This window comes from Amblyomma maculatum, chromosome 9 (assembly GCF_055883805.1).
Source record: "Amblyomma maculatum isolate TAMU_Amacu chromosome 9, ASM5588380v1, whole genome shotgun sequence".
NCBI classification, from domain to species: Eukaryota; Metazoa; Arthropoda; class Arachnida; order Ixodida; family Ixodidae; genus Amblyomma; species Amblyomma maculatum.
Genome location: NC_139352.1, coordinates 98,531,675 through 98,553,328, shown reverse-complemented (window position 1 = coordinate 98,553,328; position 21,654 = coordinate 98,531,675). Strand labels below are relative to the sequence as shown.

The window sequence follows — 21,654 nt, the reverse complement described above, 5'->3', positions numbered from 1 at the left end:
ATTATTGCAACCACAATGCGTTCCCTTCATCGAGCGAGGTCATTATCCGCAATCAAAGCAGATCAGAGGAAAGAGAGCGAGGAAATCTAAGCTCCGTTCCCGGAGCTTGCGACGCCCGTATTACTCCCAAGGGTCTCTCATTGTGTTCCTTGACTAGGGAACTAATTCACCACGATTTTCTGCTCTTTTCCTCGGCGTACATCAGTAATGTGTCCTGCAAATATCCTCCGCGACTTCTGATTACAAGTGATGAAATATATTTCCTTTCTTTCAATTTATATCGTCTCTTCCTGTTTCTTTTGTTGCACAAGAAAGTTTGCGGGCGCGGAGTAATGAGTATCGTTGAGCTGAGGACGCTTGTCCTGAGATTCAGAATGACAAAACACTCCTAGGAATACGCGTATGCCGAACACCGCAAAAATCCTTTGTAATCGGCACGCTACTCTTTATTTCGGGAAGGGTATAGTTATTATGTACCCCTTGCATATAATCACGAAGGTTCTGGAGGGGGGGAGAGGGGGGGATAATTGCTGAAATATGAATTGCGGTGATTAGCACGCACTAATCGCACATGAGTTATGTGAGAGACGCCGCATGGAAGGTTTCAGATGATTCAATTGCGTGGAGAGTTAACATGCCTCATATTTAACCAGCCAAAGGACGAGACACGGGGAAGAAGAGGACAGGACAAAGCTGGACTAGCAACGGAATGTTTATTGAACGGAAGAAAACAGCGAAGACTCCTTCCGAAAAGCAAGCGCACAACCCAACCGGGAAATGACAGGAAATTGAGAAGATGAAGAAGAAAATTCAAAGCCAATTCAAAGTCATGGCCTAACTAACAACTTTTCTAATAGAGCGAATTCCTTACAATAAAGGCTAACCGATGCCTTAGCCACACACTTGTCCTCAGCATTAGCAATGTAATATGCTTCAACCAACTCTCGAAAGAATTGTTTACCATTGCTGTAAACTACACCCGTATTACTGAAATAAGGCGTACAAAGAGACGGGTAAGGAATTCGCTCTATTAGAAAAGTCGTTAGTTAGGCCTTGAATTTGAATTGACTTTGAATTTTCTTCTTAATCTTCTCAATTTTCTGCCATTTCACCGGTCGGGTTGTGCGCGTGCTTTTCGGAAGGAGTCTTTGTTGTTTTCTTCCGTTCAATAAACATTCAGTTGCTAGTCCAGCCTTGTCATGTCCTCTTCTTCCCCCTGCCTCGTCCTTTGGCTGGTTAAATATGAACCCTTACCAACTTGCCCAATCATCAACCTTATTGACTTAACATGCGCCAAATTCACACAACGCACCGATATTTTATGAGGAAAGCCTTTCAGACTCATGGCGCGTCGGCAGAAAGTGGCCGCCGGAGGAAATGTCCGCCGTATGAAGACAGATTAAAGGAGGAAAAATGATTGATAGTGATTGTTAGGGATTAATGAACATTATGATTGAGATTAGTTCTGGTTGTATGATTAATATTGACTACTTATGACATGTAATTGCAACTATTGACTTGTAATGACCAATATTTCGAATGACGACTTGCAACTACTACAATTGCTTACATATGACTAAAATGACTAGTAAGACATAGCAATGACCAAAATTACTATTAATTACGTACTGACCGATATGTCTAGCGACGACATGTAAGAACAATTCATTTGAAATTACGACAAAAGCTTAGTAATGAGTTGTAATGACTAAAATTACTACTAGTGACTTATAACGACCAATATATCTTACGAATACGACTACATTGGATTAAATATGACTAAATTTTTAGTAATGACTAAAATGACTGCTAATGACTACTACCACTACTAGGCTTTCTCCACCAAGCTTTTATGTTAGGAGACCCTTAATTTTCAACATTTTTCTTACATCGAGATGCAGCCGCTGCAGCAGGGATCGTTTCTGTGATCTTTCGATCAGCAGCGGACACGCGAAACACAATGAACCATATCGATGACTCCTACAAAGAGATAGTGATGCGTATTGCAATGCCTCACTGAATAAATAGTGGTCTAAAAAGAAAATTGATATAACGCCTCTTTCTAGAATGGTTTTTTTGGCGGGCTAATTGGTGCTTGTCGTTCATGATTAAACTGCTCGAAAAAAAGTACGGACAGAGACAGAAAACACTTACACACACAGAGCGTGTGTGCGCGTTTTCTGTCTCTGTCCGTGTTTTTTTTTCGCGCAGTTTAATTATGAACGAGCCTCTTTCTATTTCGTGGCGCTGCCTAGCACTAGATGTTTGTAGCATGCCATTTCAGCACATATATAGCGTGATTTTTGCTATAGCACGTTTGTTTCGTTACTTACAGCAGTAGTCAGCGATTGGTTTCTGGGCGCGGATCGCATGAAGGAGGTGCGGGGTCTTAGCCTCATTGCGTCTGCGCTCCACCCGCTTCTCTAATGAGTCCAGACTTTACAGTAGAATGTGGTGAAGTAAAATGCTTCTTGATTTTTTCTCAGATAGTGTTAAGAACAGGGGTAAAAAACAGGAGGAAACAGAAACATCTCCTAGACCAAACAAATTTAACTTCAGAGTCTAATCAAATCATTACCGCCTCCGAAATCAATTTGAGTTTCTGCACAGATAAAGCACCAGTCTGTACGAAACATATTGCTCTATAGCAGAAAGACATATTTAAAGCGAAGGTCCATTGTATAACCCACGACAGAACCGCTAAATGGCATAGTCTGGATCAAAAGGCTAAAATCACAAAGCTGAAAATCGGACATCTCAAATCGAGTTCACTCCTTGACGCACTTGGGCTTCTTCGTCTAGAGTCACTGCTGGCGCAATGATAACAGGAGCATTACAGAATATTTATTTTATCGGCCCAAGTAACCATGATTCATTAACCCAAATGGGCAATTCAGAGGAAGTAAAAAAAAAAACAATGAGTAGTCCTTAAAAGAAACATTTACCGGTTATTGACATCCCGGCATAGCACCGAGAGCAGTGTTCTATAATAAAAAGAACGTTCAAATGTGCATCCTTGCAATTTGCTTTCTTAAATTAAGTACTAAAATCAACTTTAAGTAATACGGATCCTTAGTGGTATTTATTTACTTGTTCTTTCACTTCGCAGACACATACTCTGTTACGCTGCAGCTACTCGAAGTCTTGGAAGGCGACCAGACGTCTCTGTCCTGTCCAGTCGACGTGGCGTCGCGGCGGGCTCTCTCGGTCATCTGGTACCATTTCGCAGCTACTGATCACAACGAACACAGCCCACGCTCGTCTCAGAAATCTAAAGTTCAACGTCAGGCGAAAAAGGTGTATGCTCTCGAAGCACCAACTACGTCTCCAAATCCGGTGCTGGCTGGAAGCGCCGGAATAGTGGACGGTACCCACTGGAAACAGCCGCAGTGGTCGACCAGGGCCTTCTTCTCGCTACTCAGTGACCCACCAGCGCTGTTGCTCAATCGGCTGGAGCTAAGCGACACCGGAAGTTACATCTGCAACGTCACTTACCGCGACGATGGTGACAATGTCACTTCTGTCGTGATCGTCACCGAGGCTCACGCTGAACTGTTTGTGGCAGGTGAGTGATTTGTTTTATAGCCTAGTGAGGTTGAACTAGAGATGCGACTCTTGAAATAACTTTTAGGTACATTGTGTGAGTTTATTTTGATTTTGAGTGTAAGGCTAATGTCAGAATAGCCTGTCTGTAGACAAATGTGCGCAAAACAACTGCCATGCAACCTATCCCAGAAATTGATTACGGACTTTTCCTCCCTTCCTCTGCGGCACGGGCAGGTGTCCACAGGACAATTGTGACAGATATTGCACCTTTGCATTCCTTCGAAACAATTATTATTGATATTCTGCAACATTTAGCCCCATAAAAAGCGCAGCACAGCAAAAACATCACCAAAATATTTCGAGTAAACAAATCTGCTGTGTATCTCTCGACTCTCAAGGGTGGGTGACCATTTAGGTTACACTCAATTATTCCTGCAGGCGTGTCATGGCACCCTCCCGGTCACGCTTTGGCTGGATGTGCAAATGGAGCCACTGGATAAGTCTTACTACCCGTGCTTCTGTTTTTCGTGTGGCCCCTTTATAGGAAAAAGCATTGGGGGTCCGACAAATGTTCAAACAATTAAAAAGACAACATTTTACTGGGACGTTGCATTAAACGGCGGCCTATCTACCATATGGGCTTTTTTTTTCTACAGCCCGGATACAGTAACGGGTTGTTGTTTTAGAGATTTGAGAAACTTTTTTGATGACTTTCGAAGCCTCATTTACGCTATTTCCTAATCTAGTTGCGGGAAACAAGCGGAAGTGAAATGTTTCACTGCTAATAAGGCCGTTGCGAAGCCAGCTACACAGGGAGCCATCGAAGCGTCTGCTCTACTGGGAACATAACTCAGATACAAAGAATATGCTTCAAATACGTTGGCGAGGGATGTAAGTTTATATATGCAAAATATCCTCAGTCAATTCTCTGCGAACAGTGTACAATACCGCACCGCGGGCTAGAGAAACAACGTCAGGTGACCCATGCGTCGCATTGCGTCGTGATACATGGACATCGCGGAACACAGCACCCTGCGCAAGTGCCTAGATTTATAATTCCGCAAGAAATTACAAAATTTCGTGAAGGGCAGAGCGAAATGATATATCGCGTTTCGAAGTTTTGAAAACTACAGGTCACCGCGCAGGTGCAAACGTTTAAGTGCAACTGGTCACATATATGTAGAGGTTACAAAGTTATTTCTTATAATTTTAACTACAGCTGGGTAACTGCCATGGTTACCTCATTTCGAATTTACACGACAACAGTGCCGTCAATCAAACACCGTGGCGGTGCAGTGCATTCCACTTCCGGCTTCCGTGGGAGACGATCGTGTGGTTGCAAGCTCTGAGCGTGCTTCGAGGTTGTGGTTTGCGACACCCACCGCTAGGCTACCGCTTGGTATACCTTTATTCCTTCGGGAGAAGCGATGACGACAATGGTTTTTCTACACTGCGATATTGCCGGACGCACTTATCGCACACAGGATGTTTTCAGCCTTTGGAAATTGTCGATGGTATACCGTAAGGGGTGGGCATTGGTCCTTTCCAAATTTACTATGTCTGGATGCTGAAACTGATAACTGCGAAAGCGAACGAACTACTAAAAGAAGGAGATCTGCAGACTAAGAGACGCTGCTGTGCTGTAAATGATCCGAAGAAACGTGGCTTGGTCATAGTGGTGCACTGGGTGCCTTTCTACGTTTCAAGGGAATCAGTAGAAAGGGCTTTTGAAGACTGGCGAAGGGAAATATCGCACTCATGACCATTGGAAAGCCCAGGTTTCGAAGATGCTGAATCAACAGCACGGCTGGTACGAATTGTTCTCGAGGAGGAGCTCTTGATATCTGACTTCCCCCAAATGTTCATGTCTTACGGATGGCTTGTGTTAGTGGTGATGCCTGGACGTCTACCAATGTGATTGCGGTTCAAAAGTACCAGCCACATTCGGCGCGACTGCCTCACGCCAGATGCAGCATGTGTCGCACCTTCGGACATGCTCGAGCAGGATGCGTCCGAACGTATACTCGTGCGACCACGGGTGCTGCGTAAGACGGCGGGAGCGAGCTGCTCATGAACCAGGAGGAACTGGAGAGCGCCGGAGCCCCGCCCTCTTCAGTAGTCGGCAAGGGTCCCGCCGTACAGCAGCCGGGGCACACAGCCGACGGCGAGAAGTCGCAAGCGGGGGACCCTTCTGCGGAAACAACTGGCAAGGATGTGGCTGCTGCTGAGTCACCGGAACAGCCATCGAGGAAGGGCACTTCAGAGGACGGCGCCGCTTAGGCCTCAATGAATGCGACAGTCGCTTCCATTAAGCGACCTCGGGACTACACAGAGGGGCCAGGTGCGCAACGTGAACTGAGTCGGCTAGAAAATCAGTGGAGAGTGGAGGGCGCAAACAAAGGAAAGTTTCCCTTGTCCCAGTCCTCGTCGCTCACTCGCAACGAGAAACCGAAGCAGCGAGCCTGTATTCACTGTTTGCCTTGCTGTTTTTTTCATATAGCTTATTTTAAAAAAGCGCTAAAATTGACACTCTGATTGTCCGAGAGCTTGCTTCGATCGACGTAAGGAAATGCAGCTGAACTGAGAGTTGTGTGAGCTAAATTCAGATATCGCGGCTATATAAGAAACAAAGGTTTAGAATGAGGAGCAAACTCATTCAAACAATATTACGCTGCGATGAACGAAGACAAAGAAGGCACACAAACGACAGGACTAGGCGCTAGTCATTTTGACTGTGGGCCAGCTTTGTTCTTATCTGTCGCGCCGTAATATGTTTTTGAATAGAAATAAATGTACCAGCTATGCCAAACAAGAGTGCTATTATATAACATACTGTTTTACCTTAGGGTCACGTTTCAATCTTTGAGTAAGCCAGGCGGTCGGCATTTCGGGCGGCTGATGTCTTTTGCTGAGGAAAAGTACAGACATAGTAGAGAAACAAGTAATAACATGTGCGAGAGACTGGTTCATTGTGTGTGACTTCCCATACGAAACACTTGCGGTGAGGGTGATGCACCAGTCGTATAAATGGAATGCGCGATTTTTTTGAATAGTTAGTGTCGTTTCTTGAATGAAGTAGAGTGCTTATATTATTACTACTGAATGTGCAGCAATTAGCAAATTTAGCGTGTGAAGAAGAACAAACTGCCAGAGACAGAGAAAGAGGAACAAAGTTTATTGCCAAAAGAGTGTGATCATTAAGGCATGTCGGCCTAGCGTGGCCCCAAGGGGGGTGGAGGGGGGAGGGGGCTACGCTCTGCGCCCACGAGACCAGCGCCAGCTGCGTCGTCTTGTCTGAGCATGTAAGAAGTTGGTCCCAGCTCTCTTCGGAAGTAGCTGGCAGTAAGGTACGAGCGGGTGGTCTTCCCCTACATCCCCAAAAAGTGTAAGCCAATGTGGCGTTATTGCACAATCGCAATTGGGGCAAATAGGGTCGTAGTCCCCGTCCGTAATCAGTAGCGAGACAAAGTGACAATCTCTTTGTCGCATGCGTAGCCAAGCTACACTCCACACTTGTTACTGCTGTCACGGTTAGCGCTCCCTCTCCCACCGCGGCGGAGGAAACTGCGATCGCGTTTCCCATCGCTGACCCGCGTACGCACACAGTACATAGTGACTCTAAACGTGCGATTCAAAATTATTCGAAAGACCTTCTCTGCCCAAGCGCCGCGCGAATACTCCGCTGCCGCACTCCCGATCACAAAATACACTTAGTCTGAGTACCCGCCCCCGCGGCGAACTCTGGGGATGAGGGGGTCGACCGACTAGCCCGAAGTGTAACAAACCGGGTGGGCTGCTCTGCGGATCCAGAGGCCTTCGCCGAACCCCCCTTGATTTTTTCCGAAACCACTAACCTACATAGAGAGACGAGACGACGCTTCCCGCTTCCCCATCCTGACCTTGACAGAGCGCAAACCACCATGCTGCGTAAACTTCAAACACATTCCATTCTCAGCTATTCGAGATGACACTGATTACGAACAAACCGCCAGGCATGTTCGTGCATGATATAAATAGCATAAAAATTTGGCTAGAAGCGTTGGATGCTTATAAATACAAATCGCGATAAGAATACGTGCGGAAAAATTGCTTGGTGGCAAAACACACACACACACACACACACGCACACGCGCGCACACACACACACACACACACACACACACACACACACACACACACACACACACACACACACACACACACACACACACACACACACACACACACACACACACACACACACACACACACACACACACACACAAACACGCGCTATCTGATTAAAACCGATATGCGTGCTCGAACGACATGTCTGTTATCGAGTTCAGTTCAGTTCAGTCGTTCAGTTCAGTCGTTCAGTCGTGTCCGACTCTTCGTGACCCTATTGACCATGTCACGCCACGCTTTCCGGTCTCTCACTATCTTCCTAACATCACATAACTTCATCTGCAGGGCCTCGAGGATGCCATCTAACCATCGCGTTCGCTGCCTACCCCTTCTCCGGCGACCCTCAACCTTTCCCAACATCAAATCTTTCTCCAGCGACTCCTCTCCTCATCAGATGACCAATTTGGTCATCTGAGGGCCAAAGCGCATTGATCATTGATCAGAATAGAATTGAGAGAGCTGTTGTTGAGCAAAGCACCAAGTGAAGTAGGGTTTGTCCAAAACGTTTTGCCTCCTATGCCAACATTAGAAAACGAAGTAATCCAACAACTACAGAAAGAAATAAGTGTCGAAGATATAAAGAAGCCATTTATTATTGGAACGCCTGGGATACACCGTCACCAGACGGTTTGAATACGGTCTTTGTTAGGAGCCTCAAAATTGACTTTGCTGTCATGCTTTATGAGCTTTTTAAAGAGCGTTTTGATGTAGGTTGTGTGCCACCTTCACTTTGCACCGGGTATACAATTTTGGTCCCCAAGTCGGATTAGCCAGACAATCTAAAAACTTTAGAAGCTATAGACTGATCACGTTAACAACGTCGATTGTAAACGAAATTGTAGGACCTCTCCAAACGTGTGGAGCATATCCAGTAATATTCATGTAGCGCGCAGTGTAGTCGAGGTCTGCGATGTGCGAAGTTAAGTGGCCGTGGCACAAACTGATTTGGAAAAAGCATTCGATAGAGTGTCTCGTGAGTCGTGATATACTGAGAGGTACACCAAGAGTAATACAGAACACGCAAGCAGTAGCCGAACTGGAAACTGCGCGCGAGCGCGCTCTATCAGCACATACGCGGCAGGCACCGTGGGTATACGTCGGCACATCAGGCTGAACCATCTTGATAACGTTATGCTGGCATTATCACTGCTCGCCATGGTCGCTTTCAATACTTTATGAAAGAGTGTTGTTTGTTCGTGCCTTCTGGAAAAGTTGGCTTTTTGCAGCGTTCGCTGCTAGCTTCGTCAGTAATGGCTCCAGTTTCAGCCCGTGTGACCACAGTGGTTCACTCATCGCTCGGCGGCCAGTTTGTGCGCAAGGTATGACGATAGTCCACCGCTTTGGCGAGTGTTGCCAAAATGTTTGTTTTCTCAAGGGAGAGCATGAGAAATTGAATAAAATGCAGGTGTTGCTGCGTTGTCTCTATTATACATGTAAGGGGTGAACGGTACAGCAAATGAGCTGACAATAACTTCATTCGGCACAAACTGGGTCTCTTACACTGAAGGAAAAAAAAAAGGTGAAAACATTTTCACAGAAAACGAGGTTGTCTTTGATTTCTTCTTCAGCGATCGGCTATATTTCGCAAACATGCAAAATTAAAAGGGCGACAGGTGGAGACAATTGAAAAACAAAAAACAAAATAGGTGCTTTTTGTGCGAACTGTGTTTATTGACAGATTTAAATGGCCTGTCCAACGCGAACGGGATATGTTAGTGGTCGAGGACATCGCAGTAACTACCTCTGTTGAACTTTTATGGCAGTCTAATCAGAGGGCCGATGCCTTCTGCACTGACAGCACCTCATACCACAGCTGAGTACTTCCGTCATGATGTCGGGCAGGTACATGATGTGCGAAAGACCGTGTGGTGTTCACATCCTGCATAATATATAATAAAAAACTCATTTCACTCAAATTAAAAATTGTGAGGGCACAAAGAAAAATAAAAACGCTTTTCGGCTTGCACAATTAAATAACTGATGCGAGAAATCTAGCCAAGAAAAAGTTTCATTCACTATTTTTTCTTTCCCATGGCCTACTATGCTTTAGAACGCAGTGCCATTCACACAAATCACTCTTATTCGTGCATATCTGCTGTTATATGGACGCCAAATAAGCCGCGCTGCTGTTCCCATCTTGAGGAGGAAGTTGATTCATTTGCAAAAATGACTTGTCGCTAATCGTCCTCAGTTCACTGCTCGTGGATGTGAGCGAGTGCTAGACGCTGCGCTGCGCCTTATTTCATGCTGTCAAATACGGCTTCTCCGCCGCCACGTATTCACTTAATCCGGCTTCTTAGAGACGGTTCCGATTGGTGATGTGAGACTGATGTAGGCGAGGCCGAAGACATCGTGATTTTTTTTTCCACTGTGAGAATGATCCGCATGGACTGCAGCGACGATCACTTGATCAGCCTCGGCCGAAGTGCGCTGCTCGCGGCCTGGACGTCGAGCATCGCTAAGGCGGCGGCCCTCATTCCTGTTCCCTGCAGGCATCGACCTCCTAGTCTTGCGGGAAATGTCGCGTTGCGGCACACCCGATGCCCATAGAAGAACCCTTTCGTGCCTAACGTCTAGTGGGGCTGGTGGCTGCATTTTTTTTTCGAATGCGAATTTCCACATCGTATGTTGATATATAAGCGCGTTTTGTGCGTATCTTGTAAAAGGTGTCTAGGTTTCTTCTCATGGATTACCAAGGAGACAGTATGAACAAGTTATTAACTGATCGAAGCATCCCTGCCATGCAACACGCGCACGGTGGCCACTCGAGCTGGGCTCTGAAAGCGATATTGCTTTCTTACAAAGCAGAATAGAATAAAAATTTGTTGAGCGCATAACAATCAGTCATTTGACGCAAGACAAAACATGGAGCGTCCACTATTCATATGAGCTTACCAGCAGCTTTGTGTGGACGGCGGACGACAGGTAATCTTTACTAATGAACCGACGTTTTTCTCAACATGGGATTGACAGAGGAGTGCTTCGTCTCGTACTGTCGGGCTCCCGCGCCCCTCATGGCCATGGCCTCATGGCCTCTTGAACTACGCGCGCTCCTTCCACTCCTTCTTGGTATGGATGGAGGTAGCGCGACTGCGCATGTGTAGAGTGCTTAGCTTTAGAGTGAAATGTGCTTGGCTTGAAAGGGAGCCTTAATAAGGACAGCGGAAAGCCAAAGAAGGGGGATTCCGAGACATTTCGGCTGGGACGCGGTCATGCTTTCAGCAAGCGGCCCGATGCATCCTGGGTGAACACGGACAACGGAGAGAAGCCCGATCAGGATGTAGACGGAAGCGATGCCTCCGGAGAAGGGTTATACTGTTTGCGTGAGTTGTTGCCACGCGCGAAGCAATGTCTCTGGTGCCGCTATGAGCGATTTTGCCGTGCCGCATCCCCCCATTCGCGCCCTAGTTTGGTTTGCCTTGCTCCGCCGTGTAAAAGCATAGTCCCCCTTCTTTTTGTAACCTTAGCATAGCGCTGCCACCGGCCTCGAATTTATGATTCACTCTAGTGTCTTGTAATGTATTTTTCGGAAGTGTCTTTTTGCTGACCCTGAATAAACCGGTGTTTTGTATAAAAACTGTAGATTTGTTACTCGTCTGGCGAGACCATTTCTCGCGGACCTGTTTTCTGGATGGTGGAGGCTTCAGTACGATTGTAAATATAATGAAGAATTGTTTATTTGTGTGATCTTTTAAAACACACTAAGACACGCAAGTAAAAATAGAAAAATTAAACTGTTCTTCATTTGGCCAGTTTTCTCGCAGTAGTTATTCAATATATGTAAGCCACAAATTATTCTTGCTTTTGTGCCCTTCAAAGGTTAACTACCATTTTGAATTGTACACTACGTTACGTGAGAGCTTATTACCTTCAAAGCGGTGCACGGGCGTTTATACTCGTCAGGCAGAAACTCTCTGTCAAGTGAAGAGCAATGGTAGAACTTTTCGTGGCAATTTTTTAATAATTCTATGCAAGAAAAACCTGAGCAATCGAGACAAGGACGAAGAGAGGTAAGACGCACACGAACGCAGACTGACAACTTTACTTCATGATAAAATTCAGGGCGTATACAAGTGATTTCTGCCGCAACCTAATCGTCAAAAGAAAGCAGCACGTGACCAAGTGGCGTACAAGATATCAACATGAAAGAATTCGATTGAATTTCTTCACGGAGTAAAGATGTTATTCGGCATTTGTGTGCGTCTAGCCTCATTTTCGTCTTTTTCTCGATATCGCAGCTTTTTTCTTGACAAGCAAAACTTCGGCTGTAATGAATATAAAAAGCATACAATTCCTGACGAAGCATATTACGCACGCTGCTGATGCCGAATTTTTTGAACGTCCCCCCGGTGAGCAGCAATGGTAGCTGAGTGGCTTCGCTCGTCGCGTCGATAACACGAGCATCAATTTATCGAGATGGGACAGCCGCATGTGCTGACGCTCCCTCGCTTTACGCTCTGCATCTTCTGATAAAGCGTGCTGCCATAGCGTTTTTTTTCCATTTCGGCCATCGCTCACGTGCTCCGTAATACTTTGGTGATCATGTACTGTTCGTTTGAACATGTTGGTTATCGGTTGGTTGTGTTAAAATGGCTTATGCATGCTATTCTACATGCCTTATGATAAACAAAATGTTATCTCAAAGAACGATGTAAGGGCATCCGTTCGGCCGTTGTGTCCACTTTCACTTCTCCTTTTCGCTATTAATATGAAACCTTATTGTAGAGGGATAATTGGTAGTGAATAAACTCATGATTGTAAGTTGGGAGCGTGTGAAGTCATCATATTGGCATACGCCGTTGATGTGGCGATTTCTTACTAAAACCATAAAAGCGTTGCAGAATTTTTTATAGTAACGGTCAGGTATTGTAAGCAGAATGGTAACGCTGTTAATTTCAACAAGTGTCTCGAAGTATGGCATACGCTATGGGACGTCGCACCAGAATCTTTCTTTGGTATGACCTGTGCTACAATGGCCGGAGTGTATTTGGGACTCCCGTTGGAGAAATATGGGGCGAATACCATTTACAGGGAATGAAAAAGCGAGAAAACATTGCGGGAAAGGACAAAAGGCAAGATGGGATGTAATATCTCTATTTGCGCGTATGCAATGGTGTGCAACGGTATGCAACAACTTCGTGGTGGCAAGAATAATGTAGTTACTTCAAGTAATGTAATAGGTGGTAGCGAAAATTCAACGGCACCAACGCGTTTTTGAGGTCTTTATTTGGTCGTCCAAATGTGAACGAATAACATAGATAATTTCTTCTTTCGAGTAAAGGACAGAATATTGTCTCTAATGTATCTATATGATCTATATGTGCAGCAGCGGTTTTTAAGGTTTCTCTTCGTGCGTAAACAAAATAACGCATTCCTGCGAACATTTATACAAATCATGAGTACAATTTCAGAGTTCATTATCTCTTCGTGTGGTGTGCTGCTCGGCGGTACCCTGCGTCTTACTTCCTGCGACGAGTGGCCTGGTCTTTTAAGTTCTTGCGTGTGCTATAGTTGCTTGAGTACTTAGCGAATGTAACGCCTAAATGTCTGTACAAGGATCTTATTGCACAATGGTTCCCAGCACCATTGTACTGAACATTATACTGTGAAGGGTCTGGAAATGACGTGCTCAGGCGAATGAAAAATATGGCTGTTGCGCCTGATTTCAAAACTTCTATTTTTAATTTGCACACAGGAATCCTGCCATTCAAAGCATGGCTAGATGAAAACAGCCTTTTTGTATCTTGCGGCTCAGACTGTCTGCTATGTAGGAAACCAAAAACATTAGAGAACTGTTTCTTGGATTGTTGGGATGCGGTGTTCTACTGGAATGTTTTGCAAAGTACAGTAAAAAAAGAATTGCCATTAACACCATGTGAAATCCGTTACCAGACCATTGTAAAAGATGTCCAGTAAGATAAAATCATGCTACTGGGGCTTCACAGCATATGGATGAGTAGGATGGCTGTAAGACACTGTGACATGGATGCATGATCGGCATGTGATTATTCTGCTGAACACGTGTATAAATTAAAAGAAGTAATAAAGCTGCTGATCGCTGCGCATGACGTTTTGAGTCTGATGGAGCAACTTGCAGTAATGAAAGTCCATTATACAAGGCTGACCGCCAAAAAGCAAGGTAGCCATGATTATTTACTAGTGTAATTATTCAAATTTATACAATAAATAAAAAATGACGTGCTGGCGCACTGGTTAGGGCTCTCGACTACTGTTCCAAGATAGCGGGATCGAATCCCAGCTATAGTGGCCGCTTTCCGTTGGAGGCGGAAAGCAAGGCATCCATTCGCTGTATGATGTCAGTGCGCGTTAAAGAAACCCCAGTTGGTCGAAATTTCCGGAGCCCTCCACTAGGACGTCTCTCATAGCCCGGGTTGCATTGGGAAGTTAAACCCCATAAAATTCAAACTAAGTATCGCCAAAGTTGCCTTTTCGCTTGAGAAAGTTTTTCAATTTATGGCGAGTGTTCTTGAAACAGCTGGTATATCCTGCGGTTTAGGCGTGCCTATATGGCACTACCTTGCCAAGCTAAGGTAAAATGTGGAACAACTTTCACTGTTGCCTTTCATACACGGCTGTTTATGACGTCTCTGTTTCATGTAGGTATACCGTTCCGAAAGCCAGCAGGGCCGACATGTAATTACCAGTAGTGAAAACGTGCCTCGACAGGAAATTGAAAAGTCTCGGCCATTGAAACTCCATAAACTCGAGTGCACGGAGGAAGCTCGGAATCTTTAGCCGCGGGTCCTACACAGCACCACCATCTGAGCTTCGTACTCTGGGTCTAGTTGTGATGGTGAAAAATGTTATTTTCATGAGGCCATTTAAAGGATGAACTTCTGATCACGGGAGGTGGCTGGGAGTGTATGGCTCTCGGCGACCTGAAGGAACAAGAACCCCAGTCGCTTTTAGGCGACTGGGTCGAGCTGGAAGCCGCGATCTCCCAACATTCGTTGTCTGTGAGGGATCATCCTGAGGGTGGCTAAAGTGTAGAGCAAATAAACATAATGTGTGAGAAGTCTGCCCTAGGGACTTCTGTCAAGAAAACGTTGATGGCGATGAGAAAAAATGCAACACCAAAAATATGAAACCACGGGCAGTGTGGCTGGGGCACAGGAGATGCCACGCTGCAAACAATTTGCAGAAGCCGCATAATACATCTGCGAACGGCAAATTCTCCCTGCCACCACTCAGATGAGCTGTACATTTATATACCCGCAAATCCACTACCGCTGTCGTATATTTGTATTCTTATTAAATACGAATGCCAGCACATTTGCGGTATATTTTCATGCTTGGCAACAGTTGAGAAACTTAGTGCACGCAAAACGGCGTTGGCAATTTCTCCCGACCTACACTTCCACTTGTGACGTCTGCAACCATAAATCTCTCTCATCGTTCTCAAAAAGTACACAATGGTGCAGCCTAGCCATTAGGATCTGGCCCCAGTAAACACGGCCTAATGCACCCCATTTTTAAAGCTTGGCTGGGTTATGGAGCAACCTGATTTTCATAATGTGGGCCTCTAGTTCTAGCTCATGGGCACGTACCTCGTGCTGTAATTGGATTCTTTTTTTTTTGACCAACACTTCTTTGCTCCCGTAATGACCGTTGCGCGTCATTTGTGGCCTTCTACATAATATCTCGCCTTGAACTTTTGCGCATATGCTGTCCCTGATTTCGTACTCTTACTCTTTGCGGGCGGCATGGAGGCAAACCCAGGCCTAAAGATTGACGATGCATTAACGCTACTAAAACAGTGCCATGCTGGAATCTTTACGACAATAAAAGAAATTAATCAGCAAATCAATAGCATAAATACGCGATAGCCGCCTATTAAGCAATGTCTGAATGGTGTATCGGGGCTCGAATACGGCTTTGACCAGATGAGCGACACTGTTCAGGAATATATAGTGAACATTTACAAAGGAAACAAGATTTAATGGGTGCAGTAGAAGACACGAACAACCACGTGCGAAGAAATGATTTGATCATCAATGTTGTTCCTGAGGTCAAACAAGAAGGATATGCGTAATCCGAGCGCATTGTTAACGAGTTTTGAGATACTCATATTACGTAAGTCGGCGATATTGAAAAAGCCCACCGCACAGGGCAGCGCCATGCGGATGGCCAGCAGCCGAATGTAGTTAAATATTTTAGCTTTCAGTCAAAAACCAAAGTTTTAAGCAATGAGTCGAAGTTAAAGGACGCCACAGTGCCAAACGTTTGGCTTGATAAGGATTTCTCTCGTAAAGTGCTATATAAAAGAAAAAAGCTGCGTGATTCCGCCAAGGCGCATCGCAGTGGAAATTCGCGGTTTAGTATGCGTTACAAAAGAAAACTACACATGAAGGGTGGCATTTATCGTTATGATTGAGCATTACTGTGTTATCCGTATGGATAACAAAATCTACCCTACATGTGCAAGAACAAAGCCCCCCGATTGTGCAGCCGGTACCTCTCCATTACAAAATCGAGAGGCAACCACTGAATAACAGCCTGTAGAGTCATGTCAGAAAACTGCCACACCCAGTCCGATTTCTCTGCTATTGACAAACTTAAGTAGCGTCTTTTCTAAGCTTAAAATTTTAAAAATAATAGTCGCGTGTTCTACACATATCTTTCTTGGCGTAGAAGCCTGGACTTCTGATGGCATTGTCAGCAGTGAGCTGATGTTTCCTTCGTCATTTGGAAGACATGATCCCGTATAGGGGAGGAGGGGTGCTATTTAGGGTCACGAAGCAGTGCCAACCATTGCTCATAGCTATTTAATCGCCGCTGGAGATAATTTGGATCTCTGTTCACTTTTCGCACGTTTATTGTGTTATTCCGGCTTGCTACCAACCACCAGATGGCCACTCTGATTTCTCTAGACTTTTCAGTGACGCAAGTGAGCGAACCTTGATGAAATTACCGCGCTGTCTGCAAATTATATGCGGCGATTGTAAATATCTAATTATAGAGTACAGCACATGATATAGTAACACTTCTAGTTGAATTTGCTGTACGCAATAACATAAGAATAATAAATACCTTCCTCAGAAAACAGAAGAACCGGAGGTGGACGTGGAAAAGCTCTAACGGGGAGACTAATAATGAAATTGACTTCATACTGTGGTCTATGACTGGCACAATACAAGATGTAGAGGTAATCGGAAAGGTGCGATGCAGTGACATAGGATGTTAAGGTTTCAAACTAGTTTAGATTTGAAGAAGGAATAGAACAAATCAGAAAAAAGAATCCCTTCAACGAATTAGCAGTGAGGTGGAGGGCAGAAAAAGTCAGGATCTTCAGATCTAACCGAGGATGATGGCCTTAGCGGAGAAGCAACGAACAATGATTTCGGAGACTGCGCGGTAGAAGTAGGCGGTAGGATAGTTACAGAGGATGCCGGCAAACTATCTGAGGCGACGAAAGACTTGATTAAGAAACGCCAAACCCTGAAACCTTCCAACCCAACATACAGTATATAACCAGCAGAGGTATCAAATGTATTTAAGCGCAAAGTGGTCGGCATAAGGAAGTATAACGTGGGGAAAATTGAGCATGCTCTAAAGAACGAGGGCAGCCTTAAAGTGGTGAAGAGAAAATTGGGCATATGCAAAATCAGATGTATGAGCTAAGGAACAAGGCGGGTAGTGTCACTTCGAATATGGACAGAATAGCCAAAGTAGCCGAGCAGTTTTATACTGAAATATATAGTAGCCGAAGTGGTCAGTGCAATAATGCGATAGTCAGTAATAAAAAGTAGTCAGATGTCTCACCAGTGACAAAGGACGCTGTTAAGAAAGCTTTAAAAATTATGAAAAGGGGGAAAGCAGCTGGGGAGGATCAGGAAAATACACATTTGTTAAAATACGGGGAGGGTAGGGAGATATCGGGCTCGAAAAACTGGACACCCTGTATCCGCAAGCCTGGTGTCATCGATGTTACCGGAGTCATCGAATAATGCTAACATCTTAATTCATTACAAAAAAGACGCTAACGACTAACAGGCCAATCAGCTTACTATCTGTTAAATATAAGGTGTTTGCTAAGGTAATCGCCAACAGAATCCGGACAACCTTAGACTGCAGTCAAGCAAAGGATCAAGCAGGTTTTAGGAAACGGTACTCTACTATCGATCATCTCCATATCATCAACCAGGTGATAGAAACAAATGCTCGGAATATAACGAGCCCTTTTACATAACATTCATAGATTACGAAAAAGTATTTGACTCAGTAGAAACATCGACAGTCATATTGCGAAATCAGGGTGTAGACGAGCCGTATGTGAAAGTACTGGAAAATATATACAGTGGCTGCACAGCAAGCATAGTTCTGCATGAATAAAGTAACGAAATTCTCTACAAAAAAGGGTTAGGCAAGGAGACACAATCGTCTCAGTACTATTCACAGCTTGACAGAGGATGTATTTTGAGACTTGGAATGAGAACTGTTAGGAAAAAGAGTCAATGAAGAATACCTCAGTAATATGCGATTCACTGATGACATTGTCTTGCTAAGTAACACATAGGCATAACTGCAAACAATGATTGAAGACAGACAGGAATAGCAGGAAGATAGGCTTAAAAATCGCTATGCGGAAGTCTAACGTGATGTTCAACAGCCTCGGGAAGGAACATCAGTTCGCAATTGCTAGCGAAGCACTAGAAGTAGTAGACGAATATGTTTACTTAGGACAGGTAATAAACGCAGGCCCAGACTATGACAGGGAAATAACTAGGCGAATAAGATTGGGATGCAGCGCATTTTGTAAGTATTCGCAGATTATGATTATCAGCTACCGGTATCGCTCAAGAGGAAAGTATACAAGAACTTTCATCTTACCTGCACTCACCTATGGGGCTGAAATGTGGCGGCTAACGAAAAGTGTTCTTCTTACCAGATGAAGAGTATAGAAGATTCATGTGTGCCTAAACGTACAAAAACATTGTGTCAAAGTTACCGTAGTGATATTAGAGGAGCATATAGAAAACCAAGTCGGTCAATTGCCCCTGAAGATTGGCAACAATACAAGATCTCCAAGCATGTCGGAAAAATATTCAATAAAGCGTAAAAGAACTATTTTAATTGCACTCTATGCAATATCCTTAAAACAGATCCTAAGAAGTTTTGTGATGTAGTAAACTCTTAATTACTCAGGCAATACCAGCCAGGTTAGGTGCAGCTGGACACTAACTACCACCAGAAAAGTGCGCCGATCACAGATCCTAAGACTTTTGTGATGTAGTAAACTCCTAATGACTCAGGCAATACCAGCCAGGTTAGGTGCAGCTGGACACTAACTACCACCAGAAAAGTGCGCCGATCACAGATCCTAAGACTTTTGTGATGTAGTAAACTGTTAATTACTCAGGCAATACCAGCCAGGTTAGGTGCAGCTGGACACTAACTACCACCAGAAAAGTGCGCCGATCACAGATCCTAAGACTTTTGTGATGTAGTAAACTCTTAATTACTCAGGCAATACCAGCCAGGTTAGGTGCAGCTGGACACTAACTACCACCAGAAAAGTGCGCCGATCACAGATCCTAAGACTTTTGTGATGTAGTAAACTCTTAATTACTCAGGCAATACCAGCCAGGTTAGGTGCAGCTGGACACTAACTACCACCAGAAAAGTGCGCCGATCACAGATCCTAAGACTTTTGTGATGTAGTAAACTCTTAATGACTCAGGCAATACCAGCCAGGTTAGGTGCAGCTGGACACTAACTACCACCAGAAAAGTGCGCCGATCACAGATCCTAAGACTTTTGTGATGTAGTAAACTCTTAATGACTCAGGCAATACCAGCCAGGTTAGGTGCAGCTGGACACTAACTACCACCAGAAAAGTGCGCCGATCACAGATCCTAAGACTTTTGTGATGTAGTAAACTCTTAATGACTCAGACAATACCAGCCAGGTTAGGTGCAGCTGGACACTAACTACCACCAGAAAAGTGCGCCGATCACAGATCCTAAGACTTTTGTGATGTAGTAAACTCTTAATTACTCAGGCAATACCAGCCAGGTTAGGTGCAGCTGGACACTAACTACCACCAGAAAAGTGCGCCGGTCACAGATCCTAAGACTTTTGTGATGTAGTAAACTCTTAATGACTCAGGCAATACCAGCAAGGTTAGGTGCAGCTGGACACTAACTACCACCAGAAAAGTGCGCCGATCACAGATCCTAAGACTTTTGTGATGTAGTAAACTCTTAATGACTCAGGCAATACCAGCCAGGTTAGGTGCAGCTGGACACTAACTACCACCAGAAAAGTGCGCCGATCACAGATCCTAAGACTTTTGTGATGTAGTAAACTCTTAATGACTCAGACAATACCAGCCAGGTTAGGTGCAGCTGGACACTAACTACCACCAGAAAAGTGCGCCGATCACAGATCCTAAGACTTTTGTGATGTAGTAAACTCTTAATGACTCAGACAATACCAGCCAGGTTAGGTGCAGCTGGACACTAACTACCACCAGAAAAGTGCGCCGATCACAGATCCTAAGACTTTTGTGATGTAGTAAACTCTTAATGACTCAGACAATACCAGCCAGGTTAGGTGCAGCTGGACACTAACTACCACCAGAAAAGTGCGCCGATCACAGATCCTAAGACTTTTGTGATGTAGTAAACTCTTAATGACTCAGGCAATACCAGCCAGGTTAGGTGCAGCTGGACACTAACTACCACCAGAAAAGTGCGCCGGTCACAGATCCTAAGACTTTTGTGATGTAGTAAACTCTTAATGACTCAGGCAATACCAGCAAGGTTAGGTGCAGCTGGACACTAACTACCACCAGAAAAGTGCGCCGATCACAGATCCTAAGACTTTTGTGATGTAGTAAACTCTTAATGACTCAGGCAATACCAGCCAGGTTAGGTGCAGCTGGACACTAACTACCACCAGAAAAGTGCGCCGGTCACAGATCCTAAGACTTTTGTGATGTAGTAAACTCTTAATGACTCAGGCAATACCAGCAAGGTTAGGTGCAGCTGGACACTAACTACCACCAGAAAAGTGCGCCGGTCACAGATCCTAAGACTTTTGTGATGTAGTAAACTCTTAATGACTCAGGCAATACCAGCCAGGTTAGGTGCAGCTGGACACTAACTACCACCAGAAAAGTGCGCCGATCACAGATCCTAAGACTTTTGTGATGTAGTAAACTCTTAATGACTCAGACAATACCAGCCAGGTTAGGTGCAGCTGGACACTAACTACCACCAGAAAAGTGCGCCGATCACAGATCCTAAGACTTTTGTGATGTAGTAAACTCTTAATGACTCAGACAATACCAGCCAGGTTAGGTGCAGCTGGACACTAACTACCACCAGAAAAGTGCGCCGGTCACAGATCCTAAGACTTTTGTGATGTAGTAAACTCTTAATGACTCAGGCAATACCAGCAAGGTTAGGTGCAGCTGGACACTAACTACCACCAGAAAAGTGCGCCGATCACAGATCCTAAGACTTTTGTGATGTAGTAAACTCTTAATGACTCAGGCAATACCAGCCAGGTTAGGTGCAGCTGGACACTAACTACCACCAGAAAAGTGCGCCGGTCACAGATCCTAAGACTTTTGTGATGTAGTAAACTCTTAATGACTCAGGCAATACCAGCAAGGTTAGGTGCAGCTGGACACTAACTACCACCAGAAAAGTGCGCCGGTCACAGATCCTAAGACTTTTGTGATGTAGTAAACTCTTAATGACTCAGGCAATACCAGCCAGGTTAGGTGCAGCTGGACACTAACTACCACCAGAAAAGTGCGCCGATCACAGATCCTAAGACTTTTGTGATGTAGTAAACTCTTAATGACTCAGACAATACCAGCCAGGTTAGGTGCAGCTGGACACTAACTACCACCAGAAAAGTGCGCCGATCACAGATCCTAAGACTTTTGTGATGTAGTAAACTCTTAAT

The 21,654-nt window shown here is 44.7% G+C and overlaps 1 protein-coding gene across 1 annotated transcript in view; it reads left to right on the top strand.

The window, feature by feature from the left end:
* The first annotated feature begins 1,343 nt into the window (after nucleotides 1–1,343).
* Nucleotides 1,344–21,654, top strand: part of LOC146179921 (uncharacterized) — a 71,616-nt gene continuing 51,305 nt past the window's right edge. The window contains exons 1-3 of the mRNA XM_084580293.1: nucleotides 1,344–1,386; nucleotides 3,110–3,565; nucleotides 4,588–4,598. Of these exons, the coding sequence (XP_084436419.1) occupies nucleotides 1,344–1,386; nucleotides 3,110–3,565; nucleotides 4,588–4,598 (510 nt within the window). The remainder of the gene's footprint in view (nucleotides 1,387–3,109; nucleotides 3,566–4,587; nucleotides 4,599–21,654) is intronic.